This window comes from Coturnix japonica, chromosome 21 (assembly GCF_001577835.2).
Source record: "Coturnix japonica isolate 7356 chromosome 21, Coturnix japonica 2.1, whole genome shotgun sequence".
Lineage (NCBI taxonomy): Eukaryota > Metazoa > Chordata > Aves > Galliformes > Phasianidae > Coturnix > Coturnix japonica.
This window is the reverse complement of record NC_029536.1, coordinates 237530-260001: the sequence shown is the minus strand read 5'-3', so window position 1 is coordinate 260001 and position 22472 is coordinate 237530. Positions and strand designations below refer to the sequence as shown.

The window sequence follows — 22472 nt, the reverse complement described above, 5'->3', positions numbered from 1 at the left end:
GGCCTTCAGAGTTGTACTTTTGTGGCTAAATTTGAAGAATAATAATCTCCAATTGCAAGTTCAGGTTGTTTTCTGTAAGTTATGAGGTGTTTCAGATACAGAAATGCAGCCATTTCCATCAGCTTTGTTGGAAGCAGCCTTGAAAAACAGTTTTAGAAACCCAGGAGTTCTGCTCAGTCTGCAAATTCTGTTACATTGGCAAAAGGTGTTTGGTTCTGTGTTGCTCCAGGTTTTAAAGAGGGTGGGAGTAGATGGGATGAGGCCTGGGGCAGCACAGGTATCTGCACCCATCTCTGCTGCATTTGGGTGCTTCCAGTGCAGGGAATCATACACAGCTCAGGTTTCCTGTGTAATGCAGGCAGAGAGAAGCTTGATTGGATGACTTGATTTATGTGCAGCTGAGCATTTGTCTTCAGTGCACGGGAACGTGCCATGAGCCCCCCTGTTGGAGATAAAAGATAAGAGTTAGAAATGGTGGTGATGTATTTTCCTTGCATACTAAGTAGTGGCTGCCCACAGCCCCTGGGGTGAGCACAAACACAAGGATTTGCCAAGCAAAATAAGAAATAATAAGGGGTAAATGGTCTTGGATGTCCTCTGTGATGCTTAGAGCCCATCTGTTAATTATTGCAACTTAAAGCAGTTGTTGGTAAAGGTAAAAACAAATTACTGCACCTTCTTCTCCCCCATCCCTACCGCCCCCCTCACCCTTTTCATTTGCACTTCACTTTCATCTTGTTTTTGTTGCTGAGACTTGGCTGATAATGCATTTCTGGCAATCAGCATGTTGAACCCAGGGGACATAAATGGGCAGCGATGTTCTCAGGGCAGTTTCTGTGGCATCAGTTGCCCACTGCATTTTCAACACTGCTGATGTCTGTGCAGATAAAGCCCAGCAAATCCCGATACAGATCAAAGTGATAATGTTTAGATTGAAGCTGACAAACTTGGGGCTCAGTGAATGGCAGTCCCTAAGGGGTTATGTTTAGAGGTTGGTTTCTCAGCAATGCAGGAGCTGTGCTGACTGTATGCAATGAATTCCACCACTGCTGTCAGCTGCGTCTTTGTTCCATGTTTAGGTGCTGCATTACGTCACCTGGAAAATGGGCAGCAAAGGGACTTGCTGTGCATTCCCACCCTGTTTCTGTCTTTGCTGCCTGGAGCTTTCCAGTTCAGGCTGGAGAAATAACAGCAGCCTCTGCCAGCCTTCAAGAGGGCTCCCTCAGCTCCATGCTGAAGCTCCAGAAGGTTTAATTCCCTCTTTATTAATAGCAGCATGGTTCTGATCTGCCTTTAGACTGAGTTGACAATTAGCCGTGGAAAACACCGTTGTCCTGGTGAGAGTGTGAGGGTTACAGGCTTGAATTCCTGCTATCTGTTCCTCAGGCTCCTGTTGAGTCCAACAGAGACCCTCTGCTGCCTTTGGGTACCAGGCAGCGCTGCCCTAAATAATCCCTGGGAGCGCTGCCCAGGTGTCCAAATAGGAATAATAGATGCTGTTTCAATACTGTTTCCTGAAAAATGTTCCCTTTTTCTCTTTGTTTCTGTCTGGGGATGGTGGGACAGTGACAGTGACCCCTTTGGTGACCTGGCAGAAGGTGTGAGGAAGCACTTAATGTGAGCAAGGAGAGGGGAGGTTTGTCACTGAGTCTGCAGTCCTTTGGGGAGAGCCTGGAAGATGGGCACAGGCCTGGGGTCCCATTTCTGTCCTATGATGTTTGGTGCTAGTAAACAAAAATTACATATATATCAATATGTGTCTCAGTCTGCACTGCCTGCTGTTGTACCTCATGGGGATCATTTTCTGCTGCTGTTTCTGAGCATAAGGAGCTTTGGTCTGTGTGAGGTTGGTGGCTCGGATGCAATAGCTGGGCTGCGTTGTTCCTCCTCGCTGTAATAAAACACAAGTGCTGGCAGCCCGGAGCGTGCAGGTGTGGGATGCAGCACGGAGCTGCTGCTCTGCAGACACAGCTGTGTCCCCACAACGTGAGCTGTGTGTCACAGCCCTCAGCTGAGGGATGGCTCAGCGGTGCCGGGTCGCTGTTGGGCTCTGCAGATTACGTGCTGTGCATGGTGATGGGAAGGAGGAGGCAGAGGAGCAGACTGCACTGCAGCACTGCCTGAACAAAGGCTTGCTGAGCAACACGGCTCTGCTGGCTGCTGCCTGCAGTTGGGAGGTGAGGCTGCCAGGGCGCATCTGCATGACGAGCCTTTCCCAAAGGCTTTGCAATGCACAGGGCAACTGAGCTGTTAATCTGGCACTGATTACAAGGCACCTTTCAGCTGGGCAGATGACTGCAATGAGATTCTCCTGTGTTCCTGGCTCCTGGGGCAGCCTGGGTGGGACTGGGGGTCAGTGACTGAGGCTGGAAGGGACCCCTGGAGGTCATTGAGTCCAAGCCACAGCTCAAACACAGCCACAAAATGCTGAATTACGATGTGTTTGTGTGGGAGCTGAGCTCGTGTCTGCTGCCAATGCATAGCGGGGCTGGGTGCTTTGTTGTTGTTGTTATCTAATGGCTGGGAAGTCAGCAGGTGACGCAGAGCTGGCAGCTCACTGACAGACGGTTAGGGATGGAAGGGAGGCTTTGCTTCGTTTCATTCCTCAGAGTTAATTGATGCCCAGCTCTTGGGCCAAACAGAAGCTATCTGGGTGGATCTGGTACGTGAGAGTCGTGCTGATGTGCACTTTGGTTTACCTTCATGGCAATGTTTTTGTAAGAGTATCACTCACTGACGGTCTGTTGTAATTTAAGCTACACAGCTGGAAGCTATAAGGAAACTTTTGAGGGGCAGGTACTCTTTTAAAACTCAATAAAACCCTTTTAACTGTCGTGCACAGATTCCTATTGCTGCTAATGGGCTTTGGTGTGGAGTATTCCTGTGAAAGCAGAGAGATCATCTCTAAAACTGAGAGTATTTCTATGTGATTCTGCTGAGATGCTGTCTGAACAATTCCATTTGCTCAGGGTTTGCTTGTATTTTCAGACCTGGCAGGATGCTGCAGGGCCCACATCCCTGTGCTCCAAGTGGAGCAAATCTTCTTTGTGATTTTCAGGGCGGTCGGTTGCAGCTCTTCACAATAGGCTGCCCAAACCTGAGCTTCCTTACCATGGAAATGCCTTTATTCTGCCTTTCCTCAACCCAGATAACCAGTTCAGGATGTCGATACTGGAACGCCTCGAGCAGATGGAGAGGAGAATGGCGGAAATGACGGGCTCCCAGCAGCACAAACAGGGAGTAGGAGGCGGCAGCAATGGGAATGGGAATGGAGGAACGCAGGTGCAGGTATGGACCCTGCTGGGCCTGGTTTCTTACCAGCATTTGTATGTGATGGGGTTTGGCAAGAAGGGCAGTTGTTTCTTTCTAAGCAACAAGGCGTATTTGTGGATGTCTATAAGAGCAGTTGGCTTTCACTCGCGTTTGCCACTGTCTCATTACTTCTGAAAGGGAAAAGTTGCCCGCTCAGGGCAGGTCCAGCTCTGCTCCGTGGTTAACAGGGGCTGTGTGTGGTGTTTCAGTGCGTTTCTGGGACTGGAACCTTGGGCAGCTGCTTTGAGAGCCGTGTGGTGGTGGTGTGCGAGAAGATGATGAGTCGTGCTTGCTGGGCAAAGTCCAAACACTTGATCCATTCAAAGACTTTCCGAGGAATGACACTGCTCCATCTAGCTGCTGCCCAGGGCTATGCTACACTGATCCAGACCCTCATCAAATGGCGGTAAGACCTGCCCTGCTGGACTCTTGGGTGTCAATACAGACATGATGGAAGCATATGTAAGCTCTGCTTGCTCCAGATTTCTGCTTGACCCTTACAAACTGCACCTTGTGTCCCTTACAAACAGCCAAGTCCCCAAACTTCTTCCTGTCCCCTTGTCTGGGAGGACCTGTATATTGTGACAGTGCAGTTACTGGGTGTATCATACTGAAAGTCTCTGTTGGGGGTACCATGAGTAGTAAATGTGTGTCATGGGCAGGTATGTGGCCACTTCACTGTGGTGTGATGCACCAGGTAAAGATGTACATTTAGGAAATCATCCTAACTTGTCTGCAGAGCATCATTTGTTCTGTTCTTTCTTCTGCAGCACCAAACACGCAGACAGCATTGATCTGGAGCTGGAAGTTGACCCTTTGAATGTGGATCATTTCTCCTGCACTCCCCTGGTAAGCAGCAGAAACAGAAACTTCTGAAGGTGTCTGAGGACCTTCTGGAGTCCTTCCTGACATTATTTTTTGATGTATGTTACACTCTGAAGAATGAATATTTACCTTGTGTCCTTGCTGTGTGGATGTTAAGACATGGTGCTACCATCTTCCTAGTGCTTTGGTGGGAGAGTCCTGACAGAAAAATAGAACCAGAAGTGCCAGTTTACAACAGCAGAGTGTTTGATTGTATTGTTCCCAACCTTCAGAGATCTCTGAGGCCGTTCTTTCTCTGCAGCAGTGTTAGTGTGCCTGACACAGTCAAAAATCAATGCCTCGATAGTGAGAAACTGTCAGCTTCATTTGGTGGATGGAGGTTTCTCATTTAATGGGGAGAACAGCGTCCATCTAATCCTCTGTAATGGCTTTTTGTTTGTAGAGGACACATGGAGGTGGTGATGCATGTTGTGGTTTGCTAATCAGGTTTCTGTAACCTGAGGACAAGATTCCACTACATTAATCAGAAGAAGGAAATAACACATCTCACTGTGGGTCAATTGTTTTTTCAGATGTGGGCATGTGCCCTGGGCCACATGGATGCAGCTGTTGTGCTGTATAAGTGGGACCACCGAGCCATCTCTATTCCTGACTCCCTTGGGAGGCTGCCGCTGGCAATTGCCCGGTCTCGGGGCCACGTGAAGTTGGCAGAGTGCTTGGAGCAGCTGCAGCGTGATGAGCAAAGTCAGCTTGGACAAAACACCAGAATTCAGTGCCCCTCCAGCACCGACTCCAGCACAGAAAACTGGGTGTCCCAGTGGCACAGTGAGCTTATTGCCTCTCAAGAGCCTCAGAAGGGAGTCACTGTGATTTCCAGTACCAACACAGGTAAGAAAAACCCAACGACACTGTTTGCTGATATGTGATATGTGAAATCGTAGAGCAAGGAGCTCACCTGGGTGGCTGATGGCACCTTTATTCCTGCTGACCATGCTTAATTATTTTTTGTGGGCTCTCTATTATGTGCTCTGTGCACTTTTGTAAATACTGAAAAAAGGAGTGAATGTCTGCCTTTGGAAGATGTGTGTTTCCGAAGAATGTTTGGGACTATATCCTCCTTGGGTGTTAATTCCTTTGCATTCATGGTTGAGTGTTACAGAGCACACCATGAACTCCTAGCTGTGGTTTCTACAGCAATCACCTACTGCATATTTCACTTGACCATTGATCTGTTTGTTTTCAGAGCTGAGACGACCAAGATCAGAACCTTCCAGTTACTACAGTAGTGAGACTCAGAAAGATTACCCTGCACCCAAGAAACATAAGCTGAGCCCTGAATATTTTCAAGCCCGGCAAGAGAAGCTGCTTTCCACTGCACTGAGCCTGGAACAGCCAAGTGTCAGGAAGCAGAACTCCAGCTCCAAGCAGTCCACCACTGAGACAATCAGCCCCAGTGAAGGGATAAGGGACTACGGCCGGGAGCTCTCCCAGCACATCCCAGAAGCAGCTGGATACCGAGGCTCTAGTAGCCAAGCGGGAATCAAATGGAACCCAAAAGACGTTTATATTGGTGTGTCTGCGGTGCAGTTAGTGGGGAGCCAGAAGAGTGCTGCGCTGGGGAAGGACACTGTGGGCCATCGGCTACGCCAGCGAGAGCAGATGAATGTGCTGATGTTGGCTGACAGGGAGTTAGTGGATGCAGAGCTCTTGTCCTATAGGGACAATGTAGGGGAGGAGGACTGCTTACGCCACATGGATGACTTGCAGGTAAACAGCCGTAGCTCTGTGGTGGTGGTGTGGTCAGTGTGTAGTTTTCCTGTTGTCAGAGGGTCTCCTTCCACCCCACACACAAAGGTTGGTGGGTAGCAGCTGTCCATTGACATGTACCTCTCATCAGACCTCGTAGGTTCCCCACACACTTGATGAGAAAATGGTCTGGGGAATGTGAAACCCTGCAGTGCCTCGTCAGAAGGGATGGAAGTGAATGAGCTTTGGTTAACGATTTCTCTCTGGTGCTGAGCAGCACATCTTTTCTCTGAGGCACAAAGCTGGGTTGTCACATGCAAACACGAGGCTCTTGTTACCAGGCAGCAAAAGTTTGCTCTCCTCTCCCCCAGGTGAACATGATGACACTTGCAGAGCACATTATTGAAGCTACGCCTGACAGGATCAAGCGGGAGAATTTTGTGCCAATGGAGTCACCACAGGTGGAGAGAGCAGAGAGTGCTGCCATGAGCACCACCATGAGCTGGCTGGCCAGTTACCTTGCTGATGTCGATCATCTGCCGAGTGCTGCACAGATCCGGTCAGTGTGAGTTGTGAAGTTCCTCTGGGCTTTTTGGGTGGGCTGCGTGCTGAGCAGCCACAGGGGCTGTTTGTTAGTGGCACTTAATGGGGCTGCTTCCAGCCAGGCCTGGACGTCTAACTTCCTTTCCATTGCCAAACAGATGCATTGCATACAGGCAGGTTTAGAAATGCTGGATGTTGGTTGGAGAGGCAGAGGGAAGCTTGAGCTTCTCCCTTGAACTCACAAATGTTGTATTCGTTGTCTGCGATGCCAATCCAGCTCCTCTTGAGCCAACAACTTCTCCTGTGATTTGGTATTTCAGAAATCTGTATAGTGAACCCTTGACCCCTTCTTCAAACACCAGCTTGAGCCCTGCAGGCTCACCCATCAGTGAAATAGCTTTTGAGAAGCCCAGCCTTCCTTCGGCAGCGGACTGGTCTGAATTTCTGAGTGCATCCACCAGCGAGAAGGTAGAAAATGAGTTTGCACAGTTAACTCTGTCTGATCATGAGCAGAGAGAGCTCTATGAAGCTGCCAAACTCGTCCAGACAGTCTTCAGGAAATATAAGGTACGTGGCCAGAACATAAGATGTCTTCCTCATCAGATGTGAGAGTACAGTTTGTTGCAGAATAACATGTGGGTAGTGTCCATCCCAGACCAAATAAAGATTGTTTCTGTCGTAATGTTTTCAGTGCTTCCAGCACTCGCTTGTTGCAGAGCATCTGCTGTGCCAGGGAAAGTATCCCATGTTATAGCATGTGTCCTGTGCTGGCACAGCACTCAAAAATATCCTCCAAGTAGAATCTGTGGCAAGCTGCATGCTCAGCCCAGGGATCAGTTTTAAGGGTTTTCTCTTACATGAATTGGATGTAGAGACATCTCTGAAAAATGTGTGGATGTGGATCAGACCATGTAACTGTAGCAGGAGGGATTTGTAGGTTGGTGCCCTGCAAGCTGCTGTGAGCTGCTGTTAGAAACCACTGTCCTGTTTTGGTGCAGTCTGATAATTGCTGCTTTGTTTTTCCACACAGGGTCGTCCACTCCGGGAACAGCAAGAGGTGGCTGCTGCTGTCATTCAGCGTTGCTACCGAAAATACAAACAGGTAATCAAGGAAGTCAGGTTTTCTGAACCAAACAAGTGCCACAAACACAGCCTTCTGCAGTGGGAATTTCTCCTCTATGCATTTTACCCTGCTCAGGCAAAATTAAAAAGGGAAGAAAATGTGTATCCTGAATCTTAATTCAGAAGACGCTTCCTTGAAAGGATTTTATATTGCTGTGAGATAGAGGGCAGTAACTTATCTCATATTGGCCAACATGCATGTCTGGTGAGACTGTTCTCTGACTAGTTGCTTGCCAAATTTCATTGTGAAATTGAAGTTGGTTTTGCCCTGGATGAGGGCGAAGATGAAAAAAGAGGTTGTTTCATTTTGCACATCCTAAACTTTTAAGCTCTGAGAAGTCCTGTGCTAAGGCTCAGGACTGAGACTGTTCTCCAGTCTCTGGTTGGAGACAAGTTTTTAGGCTGAGTTCTCAACCCCAGAACAAGAAGTTTATTTTGGTTTGGTTTGGGTTTTTTGGTGGAGTCTGTGGCCCACCTCGCTGCAGTTGCTGTGCCTTCGACTCGCGCTGTCTGCTCCACACAGGCACGTGGTGTAAAATTAAAGGCAAGATGCTGAACTCTTTTCTGAGATTCAAAATTTATTTGAGAAGCATTTCTGGTGCCCAGTGACCACATCGTGATGTGCATTCGAGCTGTCCCGTGTTGGTCCTGGAGTGATGCTTCCTGTAAACATGAAACTGAATTCCTTTCAGAAGCTGCTTGGTGAACTGCTCTGTCTGGGATGCTGGAATTTCCCAGAATCGCATCTTTTTGAAAGAAGATGGGTTAATTTTTTTTAATATATATATATTTTTCCAGTTCTTTATTTGTAGAACTAACATTAACTGTGTATTTTCTGTTTCTCCCTAAGCTTACTTGGATAGCCTTGAAGGTAATACAAACACTGTTTTGGGAACCATTCCCGTTGGGTGCAAAGCTTTAACTTTCAGTGTAAAGCAGGAGAACCTGGCGTTTAGTGAAATGTTTTCACAGTGTCTGTGGCAGATAAATCACTGACAAACCAAACCTCTCCAGGAAGGGATGCAGGGGCTGCTGTGCCACCGCATGTCAGCATAGAAGGATGTTGGAAAAAGCAAATCTCCTGAAGGGGAGATAGTGTTTTGGAGTTCATTTCTAGAAGAGGAGCTTTCCTTTGCTGCTGCTCATTAGCTGTCGCTGCAATCCTTACCTTGCTATTCAGGGAGTGCAGGGAACCGCCTGTCCCACCCATGCAGTTACTGCTCTCTGTGCTCTGCTGCTGACCAGAGGGCTTTGACTGTTGGTCTTTAGGATCACAGTGCCATGGGTTCCTTAGACCACCATCTCCTGTATGGTGCTGCACATGCTGGAGGCACAGCCACTCTTACTTTGGTCATTGCCAGTAATTTTCTGCTGTAAAAGACAGATTTTCCAGCTACACAGCATCTTGCTTTAAGCATCCTGCAATCAGCTCAGCTTTTCCCAGAGCTCACCGGATGCAAGGTGTGCTTTTCCTGGAGCACAGATCTGCACCACAGATCTGTATCAGCTGGGTGCTCCCTGTCGGGGCAATGCAGAGGTTGTTCTCCATCCGTCCTCTTCCCAGGGATGGAAAAGAGGAGGAGAGGGAGTTGTGGGCAGCCCAGGTACTCAGGAGCAGAGCAGGTACCACCATCTGAGTGGACCTCAGAGCAGAGCGTGAACACTGCTGGGCTCTGTATGCAGACAGAGTGTGTGATTTCCTCTTTCACACACCATGCTTTGCTGCTGTGTCACTGCATTACTGAGATCAGCACAGGCCTGTGAGCACATTGGAACAGTCGTAGCTCACATCACCATTTCAGACTTAAACCCTTCTATTCGGGGGTTTGTAACTCAGCCACAGAAGTGCCCTCCGGGCTAAAAATTGGAAGGAAAACCACGGCCAACCTGCGAGCAGACTTACTTAAAATGCTTAACACTGTCTGCTCTGTTTGACCAGAAACATATAAAAGCAGGAGAAGAAAAAAAAAAAAAAAAAGAAAGAATGGCAAAATGTAAAAATGTAAATGCACCCAATGACTGCTTCAATTCCAAAAAGTGAAATTTGGTAAATGGGGTCTGTGATGGCGTTGGAGGGATTTCCTGCTGTGGGATCACGTCGGGGGTTTTGTTTGTTTGTTTGTTTGCCTTTTTGTTGTCGTTTTCTCACCGGACACATGAAGTCCTTAAAACATCTTGAGGCATTGCCCCGTACAGGGCTGTGTCTGTGTCCCACCTGATAAGGTGAACAGATGTCATAGCTGCTAAAGCATCCCAGAACAGCAGGAAGTCACCGAGTTGTGAATGTGATAAAGCTGTCCAAGTAACGCTCTGTCCTAGTGTCATTTCAGTACCTGCTTGTTTTAAAAGGGAAGGGGTGTATGTGAAGGCTTTAACAAGGTTCTGCACCTATTTCACAGCTCTCATCAGCTGTTGCCTTTTTTCTCAGAGTCCCAGTCAGTCAATAGGTGCTCATTTGTATCCATTGTGTCTCTGTGGCACAAGTGCCTTTTGCTGTAGGAATTTGCTGCTTCTTCACTTTTTGGAGTGCCTCAGCCTCTCTCTGTTTCTCTCCTAGTATGCACTTTATAAAAAGATGACGCAAGCTGCCATTCTTATCCAGAGCAAATTCCGAAGCTATTATGAGCAGAAGAAATTCCAGCAGAGCCGACGGGCCGCAATGCTGATCCAGCAGTACTACCGCAGCTACAAGGAATGTGGGAAGAGGAGGCAGAACCGTCGGGCAGCCACCATTGTGCAGCAGAAACTCAGGTGAGCTGCTGGGGTGTTAAAAACCACCAGGATCCGTTTGTGTCATTGGTTACCCTGGTCAGAGCTGTGCTGTAGTGGATGTAGCTGGTGGGATAAGTGTGGTGGTTTGTAGGATAATTACCCTTGCTTTGAGTGCTGGTCCCTCCTTTTCTGTTTGTGCTTCAAAGTTGGGTTTTCTCTGTGTGTGTATGTTTAGAAGCAGTCTGCTTACCAAGAAGCAGGACCAAGCTGCTCGCAAGATTATGCGGTTTTTACGACGCTGCCGCCACAGGTATGACATCACCCTTGGGAAAATGCCCTTCAGCAGAGCAATGTAACGGTATTGGTGTGTGTCAGCAGTGAGTGCAGTGTAAAGGAGAGCAGAATCAATTCTATTCAGATCTTTTATCGAATAGCAAAGCACAGCTGCTTTCAAGATGAACTGGCAGAAAGGAAATCTCTAACAGGAGTGCTGCTGAAAAGCAGTCATCACACTGAGCTCCACTGCTGGTGTGGTAGTGCCATGGTTGTGTTGGGCAGACTCAGGAGAAGGTTTGAACAAAGGAAGACACAAGATTCTTAAAGTTGGGCTTGAGGAAGTTTGAGAGAGGGAAAAAAAGAAAGAAGCATTTGAAGGATAGCTGCAATGCATGAGTAATGCACAGACCTGTATGCTACACAGAGCATCTGTGGTACGTGCTAAGGAGCAAAATGAGGTAACATCTGGAATACACCAGAAACAATTTCAGTGTGGTCACTCTCATCAAATACAGCTTCTTTATAATGTAGATAAGTGGAATGTGCCAACAGAGCGGTAGACAAGTTAGTTCAGCCTGTCCACGCAGACCTCAGCAGCTTGCAGTGCAGGTGGATGTGACGATGACTCCTCTACGCCAATGTGGGAACCTGAGTGCGCTTGCCCTCGTGCTTCCTTGTGCCTCTCACTACAGCACCTGCCATGTGCAGGGTGTCTGTTCTGATTTCCCAGTTAAAAGACACCATTTAGCATAGGCTGCAAACTGTAAATTGCCTGGACAGAAGTGAAATCAGATGCTTCTGACTCTCCATTCTCACCATACATGCATTTCATCCTCTAACAGCTGGTCAGACAGTTGGCAGAGAAGCACAAGCGGCTTCTCTTTTTCAGCAGGGTTTGTGGAAGGGACTGGAAGGTTTGGTTGTGTTCATTGTCAGGTTGGTCCCGCTGAAGTAGACAGAGACTTGGAACTTCCTTCTGCTTGAGGTCCAGGCAGTCTGTGGGGAAGCCACCTGTGTTGTCATCTGTGGAGCTTGCAGTGCACTTACACCGTTAGATCTCTAGCTGTCAGCTAACCTTGGCTCTTCAGCATTGCCCATAGTTCCAGTGACTTTTCTTGCCTTTGGTTCATTTTGTTCCTCTTTCTCAGCATTTCCTGTTCCCTTTGCAGTGCAAGACTTACTCATTTGCATCGCTGAATTTTGCAGACAAATCCTTCCCTTTTACCTACGCTCTGGTCTTTCTTTTGAGCAGCAAAAGCCTCGCCTTTCCTTCCAAAAGGAAAACAGTCACCTTCGTGATTGTGTACTTCCTCCATGCAATCACAAGCATTTGGTCTGAGCCCACCCTTGCTGCCCAATCAGACAGTATTACCAATGTTGGGAGACAGTGGCAGGTGCTCTGTGCCTGCAGCTCTTTTCATGTAAGTTTTGGTTGAGTGTATTTTTAGAGAAGATGTTGGAGCTCTAATGGTCGAGAGCTAACAGATGCACAGGGACAAAAGTGGCCATTCACCATCAGCAGTCATTCTGATAATCAGACACATCTTTTCCATTTAACTTTGAAAAAAATAGTTGAACATCTATTGTTACATTGACAAAAATCAGGTGAAGGTGCATCAGCCATAACATGGTATCAACGTGACTCATCATTTGTAGAGAATGAGAAATAGAACTTTCCTGACCTCACGGCAGATCTTTGCCCATCCACGTTCTTTGCCCAGACCTGTCAGCTGACTTTACTTCAACCCAAACTTTGCTGTGACAGCTGCTGTGGGTTGGCCTGGCTCCTGTCCTGTGTCAGACAGACAAAAGTTTGCATTTTTAATTGTTTGGGAAAGACTGCACCTATTCAGTGGCCCCCAACTGACTCAGAGCTGTAAGGAAAATGGAGAGTTTTGATGTGGGTTTGGGTTAGCTGAACAGAATCCATGTGTGCCCGGCTTTCACCAGGGAGATAACATGCTATTTCATATTCATTCTCTGGATTGTATGAAATTTAACTCTTCTTGGAAGTATCTACATCATTACTTCTGTGACTATGATCTGCAGTATCTTCTCTGGAGTAGTGTTTGGATTGCAAGAAAGGAGGGCAGATGCAGCTGGAAATACCATGGGGTTGACAGTACTGGGTTTATTTTATTGACATCCTGCCCTAAAACACAGGACTGCTCTTCCCTGGGAAAGAAAAGAAGTCCATTAGTTAGGAGGTGGGAAGGGTTCTTTCTCTCCAGGCAAGCAGAAGTGTTATCTCCTTGTCTCTGAACTCTTGGTAAGGTATGGTTATTGCCATGTGTGTGCTAATAGCTCTTTGGTATTGTTTTGCAATCTGAAGCCCTCTGGTGGACCATAGGCTGTACAAAAGGGTGAGTGTAGCTGCCTGCTAGCCAGTTCTTCTCTTCCATTTTAAATATTTTTGCTTTCTGCTTGCTTGCATGGGGCTGCAGCCAAGATACGCCAGTAAGTTTCACCTCCATTAATTATATAAACAGAATCCTGTATAAACTAACCCTACTGCAATGACTAACACTGCTGCTTTTATAACACAGGACAGAGCTCTGCAGTAGACGTTACCAATGCATGAGTGTGTGAACAAGGACATGTGTATTCATCATGGGCATGCTTAGGCGGTGGTGTTGATGGGATATTTTACAGTATCCAAAGTAACTCTTAGTAGATCTTGGAACGTGACTGGGTCTGCACATACACACCCTCACAGCGTAAAGATGCCCTTTGTCATGAGGAATGTGATGGCGTTCAGGCTAGAGGCTGCTGTACAGGTGCAGCTTACAGTAGATGGGTATTTGATTCTGCCTGAGCTAAAGTGAGTAGAAAAGCTCTTCGCACTCCTTTTTACAACTAAGGTAGCTAAGCACCAATACCTGTCTCCCAGAAGTTGCTTGTGGTAAGTTACACACCTGGTTGGTTACTTTGCCAGGGCCAGCTCTCTGACAAATGCTATAACTCTTGTAGTAAATGCTGCGTGAGCTTCTGTTGGTTCTGTCATTCTCAGTGTGGACAGAGTCTGCTCTCTTCTGTGCTGGATCATGCTGGCAGACTGCTTTGCTGCCCAGCAGCAGAAGGGTGAGCACACACTGAAGCTTTCCAGCCCTGCAGCTGCCTGATGTGCTTCGGCTCGCAGGCAGTTCCCAGTCAGAACTTGGGCTCCCAGTTAGAGAGCAGATGCTGCTGGAGTTACAAGATGTGCTGAAACTGATCTGTGTTGCAGTCAAGGCAGTGGTACAGGAGACAGTGAAGAGTGTGAAACCTTGGTGCAGGAATGTTGGAAGCTTGCTCATTCCATGAGAGGTTGTTGAGCAGTAATTAATTTTCTGTGAATACAAATCAAGGCTACTTCATGCATTTCAGCCTTTTGTTAGTGTGTGTCCATGGGAAGGAGAGCAGCTCAGCTGCCAGGTAGCACTGGGTGCTCCGCAGGGAGACTGAGCGCTCCAGCAGTGTTGGACGTTTCAGTAGAAGCAGTCATAAAAAAGCAGTCCCGATAGCTCAGTGTTCTATTTTCGAGGCAGTGGTTTGTCATTCTGTACGTTATTATAGCCAGTGGTGCAGCCATTTGGATTTGCATCTGAAGCCCATCACCAAAGAAGCACAAATCAGGAAAACGACCTTAGTATTATCTCAGCAAAAGTTGTTCTGGGAGTAAAGGTGATGCTTTCCTTACGAAAGAGCATTTGGCTTTGCCTTCATATGGTCTTTTTATTTGGCTTAAGTGTGCTTTCTTTCATTGCCTGGGAAAGGTTGACTATAAAATATCTCTCAGCTGCTGTTCTGCCAAAAAAGCTCTGTTAGGGCAAATAATTATTTGCTGCCTTGAGTTGGTATAGCAGTGTATGTCCATCTGCTGTGTCTGCACGCACACTCTGCAGCCTGTATTTGCAGATGGACGATCACAGTATTTGCGTCCGTGTTTCAGTTTGGGGTGAATTTTCTTGGTTAATTTTCCTGGATTGATCTGGGTTACATTGCACCAGGAACAGTGAAATGAGATGGGAGAGATTTGTTTTTGTCCAACTTAAGTGAGACTAAATTTAGTGTAGAAGTTAAAGAACTTTACACATGAAAAGGGTCTGGTGATTATTGCCTTAAAGTCATAGCTTTCATCTCAGGGAACGCAGTGTCAGCTGGTCTGGTGAAGCCATCCTCTGTAGCTTCCCATGAAGGAGACCTTTGTTGGTAGGTGCAGGACACGAACACTGATGTGTGTCTGCCTGAGCTGCTGGGATCAGCAGCAGGTCCCGAGGTCTCTTTGTGCTGGCTGCTCTCTTTGTGCCTGCAGCAAAACTTCTGTCCTCTCTGGGACAGAACAAGCGCAGCTGTTACCAACTATGATGAGCAGAAAATATTCATTGGTCTTTTGTTTAGAAGTAGATTCTCCTTCCTTCTACCTCATCTCTTATTATTTGATTAAATGCTGCTCTCCATTTTGGGGAGCTTGCACGTAGTTCCTGAGCTCAGTTCCTCTGGTAAGTATAACTTAAATATAACTTTATTTTGTACCCGAGAAAACAACATTTACTGTATTTTGTTGTTCTCTGCATAACCTTCCCTTTCTTGGCATTTCAGTGACAAACCTTTTCCTGCTCCAATGCAACCAGGACTTCCAGTTTATTTTATTTCATTCTTTTAATACGTGTGATTGCATTTAAGTACCTGATATCTTCTTAATAATATCAAGAATGGTGGAACGTTATAAGGGATTGAAAAGTCCCATTTGCTCAAGTTTAGGAGAAAATCTATTGGGATGTGCAGCACTGCACCTGTGAGAGGCTTTGCCAAAGTAATTTCTTTTTTCATTTCCCTCTTGCAGGGGCTGAATATGTTTGGAGCTCAAATGTGTGTGCTAAATTGCAGACCGTGTACTCTGGGGTGTCATTCTTATTGGGCCTTTCTGTCTTTTTTGTCTTGCAACCCAAATGAGATATCTGGAAAAAGGCAAGAGCTCCCTTTTCTTAAATGTCCCACAGGCTATTTCAGCTTTCAGAGCAACAGGTAACTTGCCAGAAAAGGCTTCCCTGGCTCCTGCACCCTGTGCGTTACACTGATCTTCAGCATTGCCAGAACTTACTGCTGTAAAACTCACAGATTCATTAAACATTTCCCTGGCTGGGCATTATGGAGTCAGTCTGATGAAGCAGCTTTGTGTTACGCTTTACCCATGAAGCCATTGTTTGCTGTAATTCTTTGTGAGTAGGCCTAATTCATCTGCTGACACACTCCCATACAAGACTCGGCAGGGCACGTGGGAAGAGAAGCTGCTGCTCGCTTCTGGGGCTGTTGCTTTCCACATTGCTTCAGCACGTAATGATGCAACCTCCTTGTGGTGCCCAAGTAAGTCACACTGCTCAGGAGGCAGAGGCTTGGTCTGATGGAGCTGTGCGGGGCGGGACAAAGCTCTCCAGAGTTGAGCTCGGAGGTGAAATCATTTTCTTGTCCCCTCATGTGTCAGGGTCACAGCTGTGATTCGGACCCCTTAGCAGTCACCATCTCTATTGCACGTGCTTTTTTCTGTCCATCTGCTCTTCAGTGGTTGCTGAGGGAATGACTTTGTACTTCAGAGATGTTCACATCTAGAGGAAGTGTTATTTGAGGAGGATTTTGCTGAACGCTTCATCAATGCAAAAACGAATGTGCAGTCCTTGTAACTGTGCATGGTTCTAGTGGCTGTTGAAGTGAGGTGGTATTTCTTGTTGAGAGCGTTGGAACAGATGCAGCCCGGTGCCCTTTCTGGTGTGCTCTGGCTTGCACTTGAACTCACCATCAGTCCTCGTGCAACTGGAGGTGCTTTCAGAATAAAGCAGTGCCTATGGACATCTGCTGAGATCTGTACGCCATCTGTCAGCACGTGGCCTGCTGCTATGATGTGCTCCCAGCTCTCCCACTTTCCTGTAATTAAAACAAACACGAGGCTTCACAATTGGTCTTACAAACAAGGCTGAAATGTCTTCTCTGAGAACATTCTTCTTTTCTGCAGTAGTCTGCACTATTTTGTACTATTCTGTAAAATCCATTAGTGTTCTTTCCCTTAGAGTACTTTATTAGTGATTGTAACTGCGAGTCCTCCACTTTGGCCTCCTTCTTTTATCTGAATTCTGAAAGTAGAGATACAGGAACCAAGGTAGTTTGCTTTCCAGCATGCAAGCAGTGCAATACTGCTCACTTAAAAGCTGTCCTAGCAGCACTTCATCAGTGTATTTTTATTTTTAAGAGTCCTGCCTTGTCCAGAGTTTTTTCCCCAGTCAAGTCATTTTTAAACTGCATTTGAAAATATAGGAGGTTTATTATGCAGAGGATTAACAAGGAGGAGATGCCAACCCCCGGCCCATGCTGACACTTTATATTGCAGTAACAAAATCAGAGCAAACAGATATAGTAGCTTAATAAGCTGGGATGGTCATCATCTTGAAGTTTATAAATACGGTGGAATTCATAGTTTCTTTCAAGCCATTCTATACTGAGCAGCATCTCTCGGTGGTGGAACAGGTGACAAATGTTCAAGGGCTGTAACTGCACTGTAGGGAAGTTCAATACCAGTTTGTTCCTGGGTTTTTAAGCAACAATCATTGCACTTGCAGAATTTTTATAAGCCTGAAATTCTGTAAATCAATGTAAAACACGTTTAACCAAAGAAAATGTTGTATATTTCTCAATAGATCTGTGCTAGTGCAATTGTTGAGTGTAATGGTAACTTGTAATACAGTAACTAGTAATACAGTATAGCTATAATAACTCGCCTTGGCATGTATGTTCCAGTTAAAGAGATCCAGTAGGTCTGCACCAGTACAGATATTGCATGCTGTAGGTTGAAGTTTGCAGCAAAGCATGTCTTGCATTCTTCCTGCAAAAATGCTTTGTTAGCGTAGACCTTGCATGTTGAAGTGCTAAAGTGAGGTGTAGCATGTCTCAGTGAAAGAGCCACTAGCTTAAACAATGTGCATGTTCTCAGTAAGAGATCTACAATAACTGCTTAATTTTATATTGCAGTACTGAAGTGCAACAGAAAACACTTGGAAGTTGCACTGCTAATCATGCATTAGTAGGTGGTATCTTGAACACGTGTGTAGTTAATCTAAACTTTAAAAACAGACCACTGCCCAGAGGCACGTGTTTTTCTAGTGCAGCAATTGCCTCGGTGCAATTTGTGTTTCTAAGTGGTGCAGCAAAAGATTTCAAAGGAGAGGCTGCTTTTCTGTTACAAGAGAACTAAATATACTGAAGATGGTCAAAATGTCATTTGTGAACATTTTCAGTTCACTGCACCAGCTTTCATGTGTTTCTTATAGTGAAGGGATGATGTGGACTTGTATATGTAACACCATAATACATCACAAGCCCCTGGAGGCAAGCAGGGCCTTGCTGTCTTCTGTGCGATGCTGAAGCCCTCACTCAGAGCTCTGATGTCTGCAGGGTCCTTTAGATACCGGCTTGTGCAGAGCCACAATTTCCCTGTAGAAAACATCACTGTAAAACTGTAGGAGGAACTGAGGCTCAGCACAGCGCTACCCAGGTAGGCAGTCAGAGCACGTGGTGCTGTTTGCTGCCCTGCCCTTTCCTCTGCCAGGGAGTCAGAGCAGTTCTTGGCATCCAGGAGAGCTGTACTGAGGCTTCCTCTCTGCCAGACTTGGGTTTCAGGAGTGCCAGGGCCTCCTGAAGGTAGGTCTTCTGGCTCTGAAAATGGCACACACATCTGGACGGGCAGAGCCCTCTGTCTTTCCAGGCATTATATTCTCAAGCTGTTTGAGATAACCAGCAAAGGTCTGACCTTGCTTTTATCAGTCAGTGTGATTTGTTCATGGACTCCTGTTTCCCCAAGTTTCACAAGCTGAGTGTCTGTGAGTGCTGGAGCTGTCAGTAAGCTCAGAGTTAAAGCAGCCAGCTCCTCCTGACTGCTGCAGTTGTATATACAGGAAGATAAATAAAAAAGTGACATGGAGGTCAGTTCACCCCCTGAGGAAGCTGATAGAAGAGCCAAAAGATAATGTGTGAGTAGAAGTCTGCTTAAAGAGGCTACAAACTGCCATTCCTGCTACTTAGCTCTCCGGATCCCTCTTATGTCAGAATGAGGGCATGTTAGATCAGTAGCTGGAAATTATGTGTCCAAATGTGTTTTGGCTCAGGTTCCTGCTGTCCCACCCTTACGCTTCCAACTGTTTATGGTGTCAGGAGGATACTGCCCTGCTGTCATTGCTCTGGGAGTTGTCTCTTTTGTACTGGAAGTCAGAGGGAGGAATCGCTTTGATTTTTCTGTATTGAAGGCATTTTGGATTAGACGTGTTATATAGCTCCTCTTTGTTTTTTCAGAGTGAAAGAATTGAAAAAGGCCAAGGAACTTGAAGATAAGCAGCAGCATCCCGTAGCAATGTGACATTGCTTCTCAGACTGTTTTCATTTTCTGTTTTTAGCAGAGACATGCAACAACAACAAAAATACCCACTGCAGTTCTGGAAATACCACCTGCAGGATTTTAACAGTAATGTTTTGGTCATTGCATTTGCACTTTCATGGACAACATTTAATTTGTTCAGCAAGACATCTTGGAACTCAATCTTCTGTTGGATCATAGGAATAAATAAAAGACACCAGGAAGAATTTGTGAGTTGCTTCATTCTCCAAGAAGGAAGAAGCGATTAATTATCCTTTTCATATAGGGCTGTATTGAACAACATGTGGAACTGTACAAATATTATACCAAAAATATTGTTAAGAAAAGGTGGGAATGCACAAGCAACACAAGAATGCTGTTCCTGCACTTGTCGGTCATCTCCAAGAAACTGAAGCTTTGAGAGTCTCAGTGGAGGGGCTTAGATCAGTACGTCTTTATTGGGTCCATGCATCCTCATTTCCTTCGCACATCTGTCCTTTGTGTTTTATTTAAATCTCTACAGCACACTTAATGCAACTTTTTAAATCTGCAGGTTTTTAATACATCCCGTGGGAGCTTTCAGAAGGGGTTGGCATGTGAGATAAACGGGTAACGTGCAAGAAGCAGAGAGAGCAACTTAAGCGAGTTTTAAAAAGTTTCTTTTTGGTATTTTTACTCTAGAACCTGCAAAAACGTATCGATTGCCATGTACTTCCTCTCATATTCAGCACTTTATTTTCTAGCCTTACTTTCATGTACTGTTATTTTAATTAAGTTCTTAAAATAATTTGCAAGACATGTAGCTTTTTGTCCTAAGTAACTGTCAAACCTCTTGTCGTTTTGCAGAGTCTCGTACATTTGTTGCCTGGACATTTTATACCACCTAAAGAGCAGAGTGGTGCTGCATTCTGGCCAGTAAATTTCTTTTTTTTTGGCTCTTTCATCAAATCTGGGCAGTTTCTGTATATATAGAAGGTAGAAATGGAAAATGAGAAAAAAAAATATTTGAAAGGGAATATATTGATTAATTACTAAATATTTTATTCATAAAGGGTCAATAACTTGGCAAGATAAAATTATTATTTGTATAGTTTTGTCTGAATGAACGGGAAGAGTGTGGATGTATTGTTTGTACATATTGTATATATTAAAACAAAGAGATATGTGCATGAACTCAAGAAAAAGAAATGAACAAAAGCAAAGCATTAGTGGCTATGGTCTGTAAAATGAAACAAAAACTTTATTTCACTATAAGAAACTTTATTTTAAATGTTCTTTAGAAGAACATTTTTGCTAAAGCATGACTAAATGGCAAAAAAGAGCTGCTGTATTTAGACTTAGGAAAAAAAAAAAAGGCAGAGCAACATTACTTTAAAAAAAAAAAAAAAAAAAAAAAAAAGAAAGAAAAAAAAAAAAGGATATGTTTACATTTGATTTTGGCTACCAGGAGTTCCCTTCGGTTCAATTTCCGTTATTTATTCCTTCCTTCTTTTTGCCCCCCCGTCTTTTTTTTTTTCCTTTTTATTATTATTATTATTTTATTTTTTTTGCCAATGGTGCCAAGTAATGTGAATGCTGATATTGCTTAAGAAAATTACGTTACTTTTGCAAAGCAGATAATCATAAAAGTACAAAAACGTATCTAGCTTAACACCATACACTCACTCCAATAAAGAACACTTAGAATGAGTATAAAATGAAGAAAAAACAAAAAAAAAACAACAAAAAAAAAGAAATAGTACGAAAGTAGAAAATATCTTTCACATTTTCATATCTCCTGCTGGAAGTCAGAAAATGTCATAAAAATTGCACAAAAAATTAAAAAAAAATAAATAAAATGAAAAAAAAAAAAAGATGCAAACTGATCTCGTAGGGGTGTCATGGTATATTGCTATTTCCACATAGTGAGGAGCCAAAGAAATCAGTGTTGTTGTTTTGTTAAATTGAAGTACTAATTTAAAACAAATTCTCAACGATGGGAAGCAGGTTCTGATCTCAGCTGCGCAGGAATGTAAGGGAAGCAGCTCTGAAGCCGCCGTTGCTGCGGGTTTTGTGCTTCTGTCTGAGGTCAGGAGCTGCTCCTGTGTCTGTTTTGCGAGCGGCAGTTGCAGATCTCTGAACGGACTGATGTCACTTTGGGATTGTTCCTATTGGAAGAATCGTTCTGGCTCGATCCCGGCCACCAACTGCAATGTTTAAATGGAGGCTTCACGTGAAGCCATAAAAACACTCTCACATAAGAAGCTTTTAAACTGGTGTCTTTAAAAGAAGAGTAAAAACAAAGATTGTGGCAAAAAAACAAACACAAAAACAAACCTGGGGTCAGTGCTCTTGGTGCCTTTTCTATAATTGTACCTGTTTTTAATTACTTCTTTTCACTGCCAGCATTGAATTACAGTAGACGTGTGCTATAGCTCATTACCAGAATTATTGTACATTTCTGAATTGCTGCTTTATGACCTGATTCAATTAAAAAAAAAAAAAAAAAAGATTAAAAAAAAAAAGTAAGAAATGCTGGTTCTCATGCTGTGGCTTTGGGCAGCTCATAGCCTCTAATTGCCGTATGGAATCGGGACTTTACCTGTTCAATTGTCCTCACACGCAAAAATAGAAGTGCAGAAGAATCTCCTTTGGAATGAATAGGAAATGCTCTGTATTAATACTGGAGGAACCCTGATATCCTGAGATTGGAATGTTGCTCCACGAATCGATCTCTTTTCTAACGAGAGTAGTGACCTCAGTGCAAATGTTGAACTCCCTGTATTCAGAAAAACAGTTCAGTAACATACAGAGCTATTTCACATTACTCTTCCAGATCCATGGGCCTGGTGGTGTATCTACTAACCCAGATCCTGCTTCAGCAAAACGTTTAAGCGTGGGCTTGGTGTTCGACACGCCAGCAGTTCTGTGTGCTCAGAGCTGCTCGCCTGCTTGAAGCCAAGCGCAGCTTCCAAGTGCTTTGTTGTGTCGGGTCACAACCCTTCAGTGCATCGCGGGGGGTCACAGACTCCCGCTGAAGTGAAGTGATCCGCTCACCCTTCTCTCCATTGTGGGACTTGTGTTTTCACAGCAGACAAACTAAGTGCAGCTTCCCAGGAAAGTTCAGGTTCCCAAGTGCCAGGAGCCAAAACCTCCTGAACCCTCCTGTCTGGTCACGGAATCGCTCCTTTGTGAATCGCGTCTGACAGCAGAAATACTGTGTGATCGAAATGCAGAATATAACATGAACCCCCTCTCTGGTTGCACGCTTATGGCAGTTCCACACAATAGCTGGTGCCCAATGGGGGGTCCCCAAGACTTGCATGTCAAACTAGTATAGATGTCTTCTCTTTTGTAAGTTTTATTTTTGTAACCGTGCATGTAAAGCATCACTGAATCAATGGATCTGTTGAAGAACTCAGCTGCTGGAACCATGCAAAATGTTTTGAATTGCCCTTAAAATATGGAAAATGTTTTCTGAATGCTTTATATTCTTTCTGCTGTAAATTAAAAACAAAGAAAATTTCCCCATACGAAGCGTCTGACTGTTTTTACACGGGACATAAGGGACGTAGCGCCG

The 22472-nt window shown here is 45.1% G+C and overlaps 1 protein-coding gene across 12 annotated transcripts in view; it reads left to right on the top strand.

The window, feature by feature from the left end:
• The window catches only part of CAMTA1 (calmodulin binding transcription activator 1), a 185636-nt gene extending 163213 nt beyond the window's left edge, over window positions 1-22423 (top strand). For 2 of the 12 annotated variants that reach the window (XM_015882489.2, XM_015882485.2), the window contains 14 exons: window positions 3149-3288; window positions 3522-3718; window positions 4083-4161; window positions 4710-5025; window positions 5381-5904; window positions 6255-6442; window positions 6747-6993; window positions 7457-7528; window positions 8399-8419; window positions 10106-10299; window positions 10496-10570; window positions 12869-12899; window positions 15362-15543; window positions 18853-21504. In XM_015882489.2, coding sequence (XP_015737975.1) covers window positions 3149-3288; window positions 3522-3718; window positions 4083-4161; window positions 4710-5025; window positions 5381-5904; window positions 6255-6442; window positions 6747-6993; window positions 7457-7528; window positions 8399-8419; window positions 10106-10299; window positions 10496-10570; window positions 12869-12899; window positions 15362-15543; window positions 18853-18916 — 2330 coding nt within the window. In that variant the 3' untranslated portion in view covers window positions 18917-21504. Of the gene's footprint in view, window positions 1-3148; window positions 3289-3521; window positions 3719-4082; window positions 4162-4709; window positions 5026-5380; window positions 5905-6254; window positions 6443-6746; window positions 6994-7456; window positions 7529-8398; window positions 8420-10105; window positions 10300-10495; window positions 10571-12868; window positions 12900-15361; window positions 15544-18852 lie in introns of all 12 variants that reach the window. The other 10 variants (XM_015882488.2, XM_032448762.1, XM_015882486.2 and 7 more) reach the window with 10 other exon arrangements.
• Window positions 22424-22472: the final 49 nt, after the last annotated feature.